This window comes from Blennius ocellaris (assembly GCF_963422515.1).
Source record: "Blennius ocellaris genome assembly, chromosome: 5".
Classification (NCBI taxonomy): domain Eukaryota; kingdom Metazoa; phylum Chordata; class Actinopteri; order Blenniiformes; family Blenniidae; genus Blennius; species Blennius ocellaris.
Genome location: NC_137654.1, coordinates 29,569,472 through 29,584,115, shown reverse-complemented (window position 1 = coordinate 29,584,115; position 14,644 = coordinate 29,569,472). Strand labels below are relative to the sequence as shown.

At 46.6% G+C, this 14,644-nt stretch overlaps 1 protein-coding gene across 1 annotated transcript in view; it reads right to left on the bottom strand.

The window, feature by feature from the left end:
- Positions 1–12,131: 12,131 nt before the first annotated feature.
- The window catches only part of ikzf4 (IKAROS family zinc finger 4), a gene marked incomplete at its 3' end in the record, with an annotated part of 2,901 nt that continues 388 nt past the window's right edge, over positions 12,132–14,644 (bottom strand). Inside the window, exons 2-6 of the mRNA XM_080496978.1 lie at positions 14,382–14,644; positions 14,085–14,252; positions 13,284–13,436; positions 13,072–13,203; positions 12,132–12,961 (exon numbers count right to left, since the gene is read on the bottom strand). The exon at positions 14,382–14,644 is cut by the window's right edge and continues 235 nt beyond it. Of these exons, the coding sequence (XP_080353104.1) occupies positions 12,132–12,961; positions 13,072–13,203; positions 13,284–13,436; positions 14,085–14,252; positions 14,382–14,644 (1,546 nt within the window). The remainder of the gene's footprint in view (positions 12,962–13,071; positions 13,204–13,283; positions 13,437–14,084; positions 14,253–14,381) is intronic.

Genomic DNA, 14,644 nt, shown 5'->3' with positions numbered 1-14,644 from the left:
CTAAATTCTCATGTGGAGGGGTGAACTAGTCCCACATTTAAAGTAGGCAAATGGTTTATTACTTCAAGGTAGGTTGTAAGAAAAAAGAAAAACTTTTTTTTTTTTTTTTTAATATGAACAACACAGCTTCTGTAGAAAAAAAACAAAACATACTGTACATCAGCTAAGAGAACCAAAATGTTGTAAATATTAAAATATCTGAATATATTTATGAATAAATTGTAAGTTTGCTCAATGATTTACATGCCTGGCAGTGGCTGGAGAATATGCTATCACTCGAGGAGATTCTGGGTTTTATACCATTTCGGTGTAAAGTAGCTGGCAGTAAACAGACTTTTTTTTTGACTAGAAACAGAAAATTATTACTTTTCTTTGCTTTGTTTAATGTAAAAAAAAAAAACACTTGGTCATGCACTGAATCTTGTCTTCTTAGTGTAAATATGAAATATTTATTTCTGAGGATTTTATACTGTCATAGAGAGATGCGAGAGATTTTAGATTTTAATCAAAAGATTTAGGCTTTGGTTTGGTTTTGTACTGTATGATAGAACAATAAAGTCTATATTTTCAATTAAGCTGCCCTCCTGAATGTGTCAAAAGATGCTATTATGTCTGTTGTCGCTTCTGGTGTTTGAGAGAGTTTTGACAGGGAACCAAGTGGACATATAAGCCTATCCCTGGGTGTCCTTTGCTTAATCCTATTACCGCCACCAAAGCAGAGCCTTTCTCCAGCTCACAAAACATCCCCGCATCTGTGCTACCAACCACAGAGACAGACCCCGCTTATCCGGCCGCAAACCTTATTTCATACAGTGTACGGGGTTTACTGCGCGGAGTGTTGTTTTTATTTTTTTTTGCGTCCATTTGCTTAATGTCTGCACGAAATAAAGAAAAACAAAATGATGAAATATAATTAAAACCCCGGAGTCTGGCTCAGTCGCCTTGGCGGCCCGACCGACCACAGGAGTCTGGAACGCTCCGCACTCTCTGGCCCAAACGCAGCACGGCAGCAGGGAGGGGTCACTCAAGATGAACCACGGGCGGCGGCAAAAGAGACAGACGAGAACGTTTTTCTGAATCGTTCGTGACGCTACAGTGTGAAACCGCAGAGTCATAATCGACTTCTTGGCCCCCCCGATGCAGGAAACCACGGCGAGGTGTTCCGCAATAATAAAAAAAAAGGGGCAACATCTCACAGAAAGCTGAGAGATTAATGCTGTGGATTTGGTAGGGGTGGGGTTGGGAGGGGGGATTAGGTGGATGCACAAAACAAATAAGAGGAAACTGAATGGAAGCACTGCAAAATAGAAGATTCAATTAAAAGCAGATATGTGAAATGTAGAAATCTGCGCTGATGGTGAATTAACACATATGATTTCTTATTAAAACGCGAGTATTTGGTCTTTTAGCGCCGGAGAAGAAGGATACGGGCAAAAAACATTGGGACAAATCTGCCAGAAACGAGGAATAGTCGGCAATCATGGGCAGCAGAAAGAAACAAAAGAGAAAGTGGGGATATAAAAAAAAAAAAAAAAAAAAGAGGGAAGGGAGAGTTCAGATCCCAGGCTTGAGAGTGAGGTGGGAGAGGAGGTAGAGAGAGAGAGAGAGAGAGAGAGAGAGGAGGGGGTGCTGCCTGTGGGAGTGCCGAGGAGTCAGTGATAATTAGCTCAATTAGTGACAAAGGCAGTGTAATAAATACCGACTTAGTGTCTGGGTCCCTGCTGGCCTCTCCCTGCGCGGCCTGCGATGTGGCCCTGGCCTGACGGACAATTCATTAAACTGACAAAATACCCCACCGTCCAGGCGTGACGCAGCGAGTTAGCCCCCTACAGGCCCGGCTCATTGTTCTAATTGTCTGGGCTGGAGTCACTTTGTGGCCGCCTCCTCTTTCACCCACCCCGCCTTCGCACTCTGCCTTCAGAAAGCCCGTGGAGTTAATGCCCCTACCTTACTCTGCAAGTAGGTGATCGGCAGGTTGGGAGGGGGGGGGGGGGGGGGAACAAAAAAAAAACAGTAAGAGTTCCTTGGGGTGGGGCTGCTGGGTGGGGGGAGGCAGTGGGATTAGCGAATGGAGGTTGCCTGGGAGTGCTGGGAGCAGCACTGATCGGAATGTAGGAGAGATGAGTCCAGAAGCTCGGATGCGGGACAAAGCGAGAGTTAATAAGGAAAGATTGAAGGGGCTGGCGACAATGGGCCGCCACCCGAGTCGAGATGAAATTGCTTCCGAGGATTATTGGGAGAAGGGTGTGAGCGTCGTAGGGTTTTTTTTTTTTTTTTTTTTTTCCTTCTTCTTTTTTTGTGTGTGTGTGTGTGAGTACGAGTCGGGTTTGAGCTGCACTGTGTGTGTTTGTGTGAGCGGCGACAGGGGGAGCGCTGGATTGATGGCTGCCCCTCCGGTTGGGGAGCGAGGGACTGACCGAGGCTAACCGGCTGTTCCCACAGTCTGTTCTGCTGCAGCCACCTTTGACACACGGGGCTGCCAGGCGGCAAGCAGGCAGCCATGGTGAGAAGGGCACAAACAAAAACAACAAAAAAAAGTGGCTCTCTGTGGAAGGCCGGCGGAGGAGCACGGGCTGGGGTTTAGGGTGTGATGAAAGAAAGGAGAAGAAAAAAAAAAGAGAAGAAGAATGAGGACGAGCAGGAAAGAGTGACAGGAGGGATAAAAATAAAAAATAAACAGAGATGGTACGAAAGCCACGGTTGAGACTCGGTTGAGTCGAGTTTCATTGTGGGTTTGGATCCTCCCTGCTACCGTTTGGCCAATATTTCAAGATAATAACGCGAAGACGTCCATTTGCAGAGACTTTATGTACCGTATCACATTGTTAGTGTCTTTCTTCTTTGGCAGCGAAGCTCCTGGTGAAATTCCCCCGTCACAACAAGCCCGGCTTCCATTTTAAACAAACAAACAAAAAAATTAAATACGCAAATGTACTGGGATGAAACAAGAACGAAAGTGGTTCCGACTTGGCCGCACCGTCGCCCTCGCCACGATCGAGCAAACCGCCCCGCCGTCACACGGCGACGGGAGCGCGGCAGCTTTCTTATTAAAACTCCGGCGAAATCGTGCCTGTTGGGTGGAGTTGGCTCTCCTTTCAAGGGCGTAGGGCACAGAGTCCCGGCTGGGGTTTGGGTCACTGGTGCTGAATGACAGGCTGCCTACAATGGTGGCGATGGACAATGGTGCGAGGCATGGGTTCTGGCTCACGGTACTCATCTGATGTTTATTTATTTATTTATTTTTGGGTTGACCCAACATTTGATTGTAATCCTCGTACAGAGCAACGAGCCAAGCTTCAATTATACCGGAGGCATTGTAATGACTGGAACACGTAAACGATCACAAGCATGTGTTCGGTGCCATAAAGTGATAAAGATCTACATTTACACACTTCATTCCACTAAACTTCACCTGTAGTTACAGGAAGTCAATTTTGTGGGTCGGTTAGTGTCAATGTTTGTTCAGAAATGTGTGTGTGTGAAGTTCTATCTTTGTGTGTGTGTGTGTGTGTGTGGGTGTGCGGATGGCAGCTGGGAGGCAGACACGGTCCAGGAGAGTTTGTCCCCTAGCAACTGACCTTTTCGGCAGATGGCAGTTCCAGAGAAACAGCCACCCAGCATCACAATGGCCGTGGCCTCCTAACATCTCCATCACTTCATCATCTACCAGCCTGTCACGCCGAGAGAGAGAGAGAGAGAGAGAGAGAGAGAGAGAGAGAGAGAGAGAGGAAGCTTTATGAGCCATCCCATACATGATGGAGGATCCAAACGCTCCGCCGTCATCAATCCCGGGACATTCCTAAACATCGGCCCGCTGCCCTCGTCCCGGGGCGAGACGAGGAGAGACGCTCGCCGCCTTCCGCAAACCTACAGACACTCTCAAACCGCCGTTTTCCGTTGTTGGGTTGTTGTTTTTTTTTTTATGCACGTAGTGAATCAGGGGCGGGAATGTGGAGCGACCGCTCGACCACGGCGAGCAATCAGCGTGATGTCTGTGGTCGGGCCCGGTGCCCCGGCGAGGAGGGACGGTGTGTGTGTGTGTGTGTGTGGTAAGAGGGTGTTGATAACTCCAAATATATTGTCACCTTATGGAGCATGATTCATGTTTGCGCACGCACACACACACACACACACACACACACACACACACACACACACACACACACACACACACACACACACACACACACACACACACACACACACACACACACACACACACACACACACACACACACACACACACTTTCATTTCCTGCACTTACTCTAAACTCGACCATAACCGCTGCTCCTCTCAACCGTCACCGTGACGCGACTTGTCACATTTCTCCGCCTACTAATGAGCGTTTTCTTCACGGGGACTCGATTTCCGTCGCAAAGGCAGAGACAGACACAAAACAAACAAACAGAAAAAAAAAAAACCCCTCCAGACTGTCTCGTCTCGACGGCCTCCTCCTCCTCCCTCTCGGCTCATCCTTCGCCGACGGTAAATACCCCCTCTTCGCCGCGAGTCCGCGGAGATAAACGCATCATCTCCGTGAAACCTCGCCTCAAACTAATCTCCTCTTTGAGAAAAAAAATAAGTAAATAAATAAATAAAAGGTCTCCGGCTCGTCGCACGCTCCGAGACATGAGATCTGGTAGATTGGCGAGAACAATTATCCGCCGTGAAAAAGTACAAACTCCCTCGTTTACACATCTGTGAGTGGTTAACCTGGCCCGGCCAGACCAGTGGCAACAAACAGACAAAGTGCCATGTCAGAGCGCGTTCCGACGGAAAAACCGTGCGTCACGGCGCGACTTCAGACCACGATAAATCCTCCAAGCAGATGATACGCTAGCAAGTACTGTAAGACCTCCTGTAAACAGAGCCGTAATGACAGGGGGGGTAGGGGGGGGGGGGGGGGGGGGGGGAGAAATGCTGGGCAAGGGCAACCAACGGTGGAGTGTGTTTACAGACATCTGACAATGTATGGGTACGGCACAGCAACAGTTCAGCTCCGAAATCCGAGCACAAACTGCGGCGGGATCCACGTGACACATCATGAGCCGGAGCATAATTTCACCTGTCAGCGAGGATGAAGTCTGCGTTTGTTCAAATCAAACTGGCTGTATTGAACGCTCACACTTCTACTCGTCCTGATGTGAAACCGTCTAATAGTGAGTGTGAAGAACTGCTGTTATTTTTTTTAAATTCTCTGTAGAACAATGTCCAGAGGAGGCGGAAACTGTATTTAGAGCAGTCGTTTTCCATTATAGCCTTCAACTTTTCCCTTTAATAAGAACGAGATGATTGTTGGCTGATTTGTTGCTTGTTGTCAACGTTATCTGGCCATTTCTTTAAGTCTGGTTACTCAGTTTAAGAGACAGACAACTCCCACACTTAAAAAAAGAAAATACTTAAGATAAATGAATTAGATCAAGGTCAAACGGAAGGTAACAAAATATTGTGCTTCTAAATGCATAAATAAAACTAAACGCTTCAATATAACAATTGAAGCGTTTAGTAAGTTGGTCCAAGTATTTTCTTTTTTCAGTTAAACACTCACAATCACACAAATAAATCAATAATATTAATTATCCTCTGAAGCAGGTGTGTCAAACACATTTTAGAGTGTTTGACAACAAAATTTCAGCTCAAGTGGGTCGGACAGGTAAAAAAAAGCACCTTAATAAATTTTTAATTAAAAGGGCTCATAGTCTGCAAAACTCACTTCCTAAAGGTTCTCCAGCAGTAAAAATCGTCCCCAGACCTGGAACGACGCCCCCGAAGTGAAGAAAGTGTGTCCTCTCTCTCCCCGGCTTGTTCCAGGTTTTAAAAAGTGTGTTGCTCCAAGCAGCCAATCAGAACTCAAACCCTATATTGTGTCATCGGGGGTTTTAGCCAATCACAATCAAGGTAGGCCCCTCCCCCTTTTGACTCCTCCCACAATCAGGCAGCTCTGCTCTGGCACATGGCGCCACGAGAGGAAGTACTTCCTCCATCTTCCCATAGATGGGCGTGTGTGTGGGGGCGGAGCCAGTCCAGCTCACACAGACACAGCAGATTCTGAATGCAGCTCCTACGATCCAGAATTCTAATAGAGGAAGATCAAAGAAACTTTAAATACAACATCTTTCAACCAACAAGAACATGTGAAAGTGTTGAAAAGCTGCATAATATGACCCCTTTGAAGTTCTTCTTTGTTGCAGAGTATAAATGATAGAAAATGTCTATATTCTCACAAAACCAATTACAAACTCAAACTACTACAATGTCAACATAGAGCCAATTTGTAGCATCACTGATATCTCAGCTCGGGTCTCAGTGTTGTGTTACGTTTGCTACTCCGGGGAAATCTGTGAAAAACATCAATGTTTTCTTTGACATTTCTACCACGTGCTTGTTGTTCTGATGGACCAGGTCGCGGCCTGTCCGGGGGCCGGTTCTGGCCCACGGGCCTTATGTTTGACGCCCCTGCTGTAAAGCACGCTTTTGCACCGTGGAAGAATAAACCCGAGTATCTGGAGAGAGCATTCAAACTCCACAAAGCCGTGAGAAAATTCCTCTCATGTTAAAGTAGAATTAAAACTGACATTTAATGAGAGAGAGAGAGAAAAAAATAGGCGACGGTTATTTCTGTTGTGACTGCATTATTGGTACTTTTCAGCAATCCACATCTAAAATTGAGAATTTGAGGGGTCACATGTGCTGCATATGTCATCATTACAAATCACAGGCAGGTCGAAATTCCTCTAACTACACCCCCCCCACCCACCACCCACCACCCACCAATCTCCTCCCTTTAACGGGAAAGATGAGTCGGGTAGTGATGCTCCCTCGACCACAACACGCCACCTCTTGCAGCTCCGCCGCGGCCGCTGGGAACTCTCCGAAGGCACGCGGCAATCGTGCGCAATCTGGTACCGCTGCTGGAAACAAAAGGAGAAATGCGCAAGTTTTTTGGTTTTAATTACAGGCTGTGTTTTACAGCGACGGCGGGCGAGGGCTCAGCACTGACACAGCAGCGGAGGAATGTTTATTTGCTGCAGTTTAGGGGCTGAGCGGCTTGCAGGAACTGTGACACATTCCTGTGTCACTGGCTCCGACTCCTTTGCAGACACACTTTTCCCATCGACCACCCCCCCCCCCCCCCCCCCCCCCTGCATGTTACTTCACAGCTCCGCGGACGCACACAAGGCTACTTCCCCTCGTACACAAAATGTGGCACCTCTGGACTGTGCCGATGTGTGTGTGTGTGTGTGTGTGTGTGTGTGTGTGTGTGTGTGTGTGACCCAACAGTGTGCTGAACACACCTCTCCATCATTCCCTCTGCAGTCCGATCCATTATCCGCAGCATCTGGCAGCCAAAGCCTGTAAAGAAGACATTTCTCTTGGCAAGTGTTTTTTGTTTAGTTTTTTTTTTTTTTAAAGGCAGTGACACAGGGGACAGCCAACCACAGGAGCCACACATCTTCCAATCGACATGCACACTGAGAAACTGCTTGCATAAGAGAACCGCCCTGGTCTCCGTCTCTCAAAACATTTTTCTTTCCGTGTCCCACTCACTCTTCTATAGACACAGTCTCCCACCCTCCCTTGTCTCTCTGCAGTATACCCACCAAGGCTTTGAGGCCTAATCACTTCCAGAGCAATCCCCCCCCAAAAAGAAATCCTCCCGCAATCCTTCCAATACATTTTACACCCTGAAAAAAAAACAAAAACGATGTAGTATTATTTTATATCTGTGTGTAGTACAAGGACTGTTTAATTTCGTGATATTAAACACAGCGCGTGTCCGACGCTGACGGCGTCCAGAGAGTGAGGTAAACACCGGCAAAATGTCGTCGGTTTGGGTTAAAACGGTCTCTTAACACACGAGCCGAAGACAACGCCAAGAATGTAGCCGCACTCCGAATGCACCTGACCGTGTCCTCGCCTGACACTTTGCAGCTGAGTGATCGACTCGTCCTTTGCGGAGCCCACGCGGCACAGTAAGTGCATTAGTCGATGCCATTAGCCTCTCGCAGGCCATTTGCGTAGCGCCCCGGCGGGCCGTGTGGGAAAACGTCTTAGTTTTAACGTGGCCGCATGTGGCAGCGGATCGTCTTTCCCACAAATGGGCGTGCAAGTCGGACGCAACGATCGTTTTGATGCCGATACCAGCAAATACATCTGTCGAGCAGCCAAAGTGCCTCAATCATAATTTAAGAGTTTAAGCAAACGATTTCAATCTTGCCTTCATCGGCGAGGTGACGTATCTGGTATGTTAGTTTAAAGAGAAGGAATTAAAGACTGAGAAAATCCCACCTGCGCTCTAAAGCCAAACGGCTGCTCTGAACACAACACATTAAGCAGTGGTGAGATGTTTAAGCCCAGAACACACTTGGTTTCCATTGGACAATTATACTAACTAATGAGCTCTCCTCACATGCAATGGGAAAGCAGTGAACTACTTGTAAATGAACAACAGATATATAATGTGCATCAGTGTATTTTCCCACAGATCCCACCCAAAACACTTTCCACAACTATTTGGCCTTGAATGTCTGAGCCTTCAGACAAGCGCCGAGGGCAAACTGCAAACATTAAAGAGTCGTTGTAAAAGACTGCCATCTGGCGGCTGAACAGCAGAATTACACATCTAATAAACGTCCATGTTATTATTAACGAATCACTTTTAATTTGATTAATCATCCCCCTGAAATCTTTTCAAAGCTGTTCGTACTCAAACATTAATTAAAATATCAATTGGACACAAGTAATAATCGCAAAAGTGATTGTTGTTTGTGTAACATTTTATGATTTAATTAATTGGCTGAAAGCAAATAGAGCTAAAACTCCGTTATGTTCTGTGTTAATATCGTGTTCGAATGTAAAAGTGATGAAGCACAATGTGTGTAAAAGTACCTGAAACTGTGACGAGGCTCCGGAAAGTTCAGCCATTTTTACTGGTTCTGGACGGAAGTACTACTTCCTTCCTGTGAGTCTTAAATGAGCATTCTTATTATATTTATTATATTTAAGGGGAAAAATAGAGCTTGTTTTTCGCTTCATATTTGTATTTTCTTTCAGTCAATTAATAAATTCTGTATAAAATTTCAGTTTTTCGCAGTTTATCAGTGGAGCAACATTAAACACATACACTATGATTTAATAAATAAATAAAATTAACACCAAAAAAAGGAGCAGTCTTGCATTGCAGTGAATAAATTCTCAGTTTGAGATGGGATTTGCAGACTTTTACTCGGTGATATCTGTGTGATTTATGTGCATTAACACTTTAGATGTGAAAAATCTGATCACATAGTAGAACAAAATAATTTTCCATGTTATATCAATGCCTCAGTGATATTTCTTTTCGGATTGAAACTGTTTGCTTTTGCCTTCATCCGAATGGTGATGTGAGAAAATACACATATCAGAGTAAGACGTAATACTCTGTAGAGACAAATAGGTTTTATATAGATGACATTTTTGAGAGTTCAATAAAATAAGGCATCATTGAATGCGTTTTACTAAATTAATTTTAAGAGATGAGCAGCAAATGACAACCACATCATTATTAAAAATTGCTTCAACTGAGATGAAAATCTGAGGACGTCATTGGGAAATCACAAAACAAAACATTCACATCAGTCACATCACATCATATTTACATGTATCATCAGTAATCCTTTTAGTTTTAAAGGTTATGTCATGTTAAGACAGTAAAAGTCCAGTTTGAACACTCAGGTGTTTCTTATATATTTTAAATATTCTTCTTACTTTGGTGTGAAATTTTACGACCAATATGAAAAGAAAAATCAATTTGAAATAAGCTGCAAATTTTCAGTCATTTAATGAAGTCGAACAGGTCCACAATGTGCACATAAGCAATTCGAATTAAATTAATAATTGAGGTTTATCTTCATGATGAGTAGAAATGAGGGGCGAGATTTGTTCAAACTGTTGCTGCTTCAAACTTTTTCACAATAAATTACAAAAAATAAATAAATAAATACAATTTAAAGGAAAGTTAATGAGGTGTGGATGCGTTCATAGTCAAACTCCGGAGGATCACTTTTACAATAAATGCAACTTTATTGACAGTAAAAAGTCTTGAGAATATCGAGGGGCACGCATCTGTAACTGCAAGAACATCTCAGAAAGCAACATGACCTTTTGAAATAATGAGGCAGTTGTACATCTTTAACTTTGAGGTAAAGTGTTTTGTCATGTTACATCATTCACAAAATATTTTTTTTTTGTATAACATTAAATCCACACAAGGAGACAAAAAAAAAACAAAGAAAAGAAAACAAAGAAAGATCCCATGCCTCATTTTCACTTCTTGAAATTACTTCACATTTAAAAAAAAAAACTAAAAGAAAACTTAAATAAAATTCACAATTCAGGTTAAAAGCAGAAAATAAAATGACAAGCACACATGCTATATTCCATTCACACACACATTTCTCTACTTTATCAAACCAAGTGCATTTTTATTAGATTACTTTTTTTTTCTCAAACGGTTTCAAGTACATTTTGCCCGCTAGTAAAGGAAATCAAGTTAAACTATGAAGCAGCAAACCCACGATAACAAGTAAGAATACTGAGTTTGGTCTCATTCGTGTTCCCAATATTAACATGATCAGATAACTCACCGTACTGTAGCAATAAGGTATTTGGGTGCTATAAAGAAGCAGGAGGTAACATTTCATGGACTTTGAGGAATATGCTGGATAAGATTTGGAATATAGCTGATTAAATACACCAAGGCAGAAAAAACAAACGACACTAAATAGATCATCACAAGTGATAACTGAACGGATTTAAACTGATTTGCTGCTGATTGAATTTTAAATAATTTAACTCACATTATGGAAATCGTTTTTTTTTTTTTATCTCAGTGCCAGACCCAGAAAATAACAGGTTTTTTTTGGTGTTTTTTTTTTTTTTTTTGTCGAACTGATATTTAAATTCTCAGTCACACACACATTGCAGCAAACTTTTGAGTGCAGAGCCGGTGCGACGCCGTGGGACTCGGGAGGAGGCAGGGCTCCGTCAGAGGATCACTTGTCGTGACAATGCCATATCAGTGCAGTAGAACAATCACAGAAATAAAAAATAAAACTGTAAAGCCATCAAGTGCAGACGTTCATATATAAGCAGGGAACCTAAAAAAAAAAAGTGCATTCCCAGTAAGGTATAGCACCCTGGGCCATCTCAGACAGGCTCTTTAATGTACACGACACGGCTCACAGTCTGATCTGCACCAGTATTCTAAGGCTCGCTTTAAAAATCCCAAATCCTATTTGATATTTGAGCCCTGAACTCCCATTTCAAGCTCAGGAGTTTCTTCTTTTTTTTTTTTTTTTCAAGTTTTTCACTTCCTCTATGGTCTCACTTTGTCCTGAATGCTCTCTCTCTCTCTCTCTCTCTCTCTCTCTCTCTCTCTCTCCAGTGTTGACTCCACACACGCCATTAAAAACCGCGCTGTAAACAATGTGTATCCCCACAACGGTGCACCACTGTGGGAGTTAAGGCAATCCGTTTCTGTGCTCCGTCCGCGACAAAACGCTCCTCCCAAAATCCAGAGGCACAAGAAGCTCTCAGTGCATATTAAAGTCACCGAGCACACAAAACGCCCAGCTCTCGGTGCACGCCAAAGCAACACGCTTCTCCGGATGTACGCGCCATCGCTTTCACCGTCCGCATGTGCACACGATCCCCTAAAAGTGCTGACTACGTAAAATCACTTAGGAAAAGATGGCTCGTCGAGATTTCTCAGCACCAGCTCCCCACTCCCATTCTTATCGTATTATAATTTTTTTTTTTTTTTCTAAGTAAAGAGGAATTTCTTCCCCCCCCCAAAGAAGGCACTTTCGAAGCAAAACCGGTAGTTTCGCTTAAAAAAAGAAAACAAAAAAAACAACGATTTGATAGAGGGAGCGCAATCAATCATAGAATGTAATTTGCCTCCACTAAACGTCGACTTGGCCGCAGTGAAGGTATTTCTCGCTGGCTTCTCCCGTCTCGGCGTGATAAATATTCTCAGAATAAAAATTGCGGATTCTCTTTTGACTCCTATCCTTGTACTCGTGGAATTTAAAGCAACTGATCTGGTGCAGAACAAACGTGAGCCCCGCCACCATCCCCCCCCCCCTCCTCAGCCCACCTGGTGCTCGCCGCGGCTGATGTGAGAGGAGAACTCGTAGCGGTCCTGGCTGCGGTGGCCGCAGATGTTGCACTCGAACGGCTGGCGGAAGCCGTGGCAGCCCATGTGGATGGTGAACATGACGTGGTCCAGAAAGAGGATGCGGCAGTGCCGGCAGTGGAAGGAGCGCACGGCCCGGCCCTCCCTGTCCAGCACCTGCACCGTGTCCCTGGAGGTGAGGGGCGACACGGGGCTCCTCTTGGCCGCCATGGCGGTGGCGGCGGCGGCGGCGGCGGCGGGCGCAGGACACGCCCTCTCCCACTCGGGGTCCAAGTCTTTGGCCTGGCCGGGGCTGGAAGTCGGGTGGCCGCGCGGCAGCGCCGGGATTTGGTAGTGGAGGTGGTGGTTGCTGGAGGTACTGGTCGGGGCGGCGGCCCTTGTGCTCTGCTCTTCCGCTGTGCTCTCGGTGTCCGTCGAGTCGGGGCAGCCGTTGGGTGAGGTGTTATGGCTGTGTGCTGAGGGCTGATGGTCGCGGCCTTCGCCCGCCTCTCGCCCGGCCAGGCCGCCGCCGCCGCCGCCCACGCCGCCGTGGCCCCGGGGGCCCTGAGGAGTGGCGTTGCTGTTGAGGGAGCCCATGACCGTGCGGAGCTCCGACAGGAAGGCAGGGTGGAGCTGAGACAGCGCCGGCGACCCGCGGCTGTCGCCTTTGCTCCGGGCGCAGTGGAGACGTGAGCCGACCGACTCGCCGGCCGAGCGGGAGCCGGCGAGGTCGCCTTCTTTCTCGGAGCCGGAGGACAATTCGTAAGGTGCTTCCGGTGGGTCAAGGTGCATGTGCTTTTCACCTGTCGGTGTCAAACCCCCCCCCCCCCCCAAAAAAAAATAAAAAAACACATTCCAGCTTTGTACACGACACAGGTCTGACCGTCTCGTCATCTCATTCCATCAAACTCACCTAAAAACTTCTGTGGCGTGGACCTCTTTCGTTTGGTGATGCTGATAGACAGTCGGTCCACAAAGTGAATTTTGTTGTTGGATGGCTGAGGTGCAGGCTTTGTAATCGTCTCCATCTTCACTGACTCTTCGCCTGAAAGCCAAACAATCCGGTGAGGCGTCGAGTAAAGTGAACAAACACGGGACGCGGGGCGTTTTGTGCGACGGGGTTACCCTGGCTCGTCTGCGTGTTGACGACCGTCGGAGGGTCCAGGGTCTTCAGGTAACTGTGACAGCGCTCCAGGTGTTCCTCCAATGTGCTCTGCTGTTTGTAGCTTCGGCTGCAGTAGCTGCACTTGAAAGGCTTTCCTACAGTCGGAGAGGAAACTGCAATCCAAGAAGAAGAAGAAGAATTTAATTGATTTCAGGCTAAAATCACCTCCCAGTGAAACACATCTGAAGTTTCAGACAAACGGTAGGGTTTAAGAGATTTTAATCGAGAGGAGTGGGTTTCCCCTTCGCTTGAAAATTCCTGAAACTGATCGGTGTGGCCGTCACAGACTGAAGACAAGACGCCCAGCGATTCACCGCAACGCTCCACCCGAGTAAGCCGTCGGAAAGAGTGACGTCAAATCGTCTTTTCTGAGAAAAACGAACCCCCGAGGTGCCGTCAAGACCGACCGGGGCTTACCGTACCAACGCTGTAGCACGAACACCTGGCGAACGTGTGCTGAGAAAATTGAAAACACAACAGGATTTCCTGCTTCGACTTACTGTTAAATGTCATTATGTTGTGTTTTACAGAAGCAAGAAACCGATTTCCCCTCGTCTTCAAGAGGCAGAGGAAACGGACCTTTCTAATGAAGCCCAAGTCTCTCACATTCACCTGTTGTTTGTTTCACAGATTCGTCTTCTCACTTCACTAAATATCCTGAACGCGTCAAAAAACAGGCCCAGGTGTGACTGTGGCAGCCTCATCGCGAAGGGTCGTTCTTTACCAAGAAGTGAAGATGAGTTTAACAGCGGAAGATTTACCGGCGTGCGTCCGCAGGTGTCCCGCCAGCGCGTCCCTCCTGCGGCAGGCGTAATTGCAGATGGGACACTTGAAAGGCTTCTCTCCTGAGTGCAACTTGATGTGGCGCAGCAGGTTTCCCTTCTGGGTGAAGGAGGCCCCGCACTGGTTGCACTGGAAGGGCCGCTCACCTATGATGGCATCACACACGGTCACTTTTAAAAAAGATAAATCAGATAAATCCGGGGGGGGTTAAACGGACACCTGGTGGTGGCCGGCGCGACCTCAGTGACCCCCCCCCGGGGTCACTTCTGTCTCACCCGTGTGGCTCCGCTTGTGCACCATCAGCACGTTGGGCCCGATGCAGATCATCCCACAGATCTCACACTGCAGCTTCCCGTTGGGCAGCCGGATGGGTCCCGGCGATCCGGAGTTCGGGCTGGCCATCTCGCCGTAAAGGCCCGCTCTGTCTCTTCCGGACCCGGCGAACTCTACGCCGCCTTCCTCCATGGGGTCCCCTCCGTCGTCCTTCCCCACCTCGTCCCTCGCGGCCTCTTTGTTCTCCGGCCGTGGCGCTCCCGGC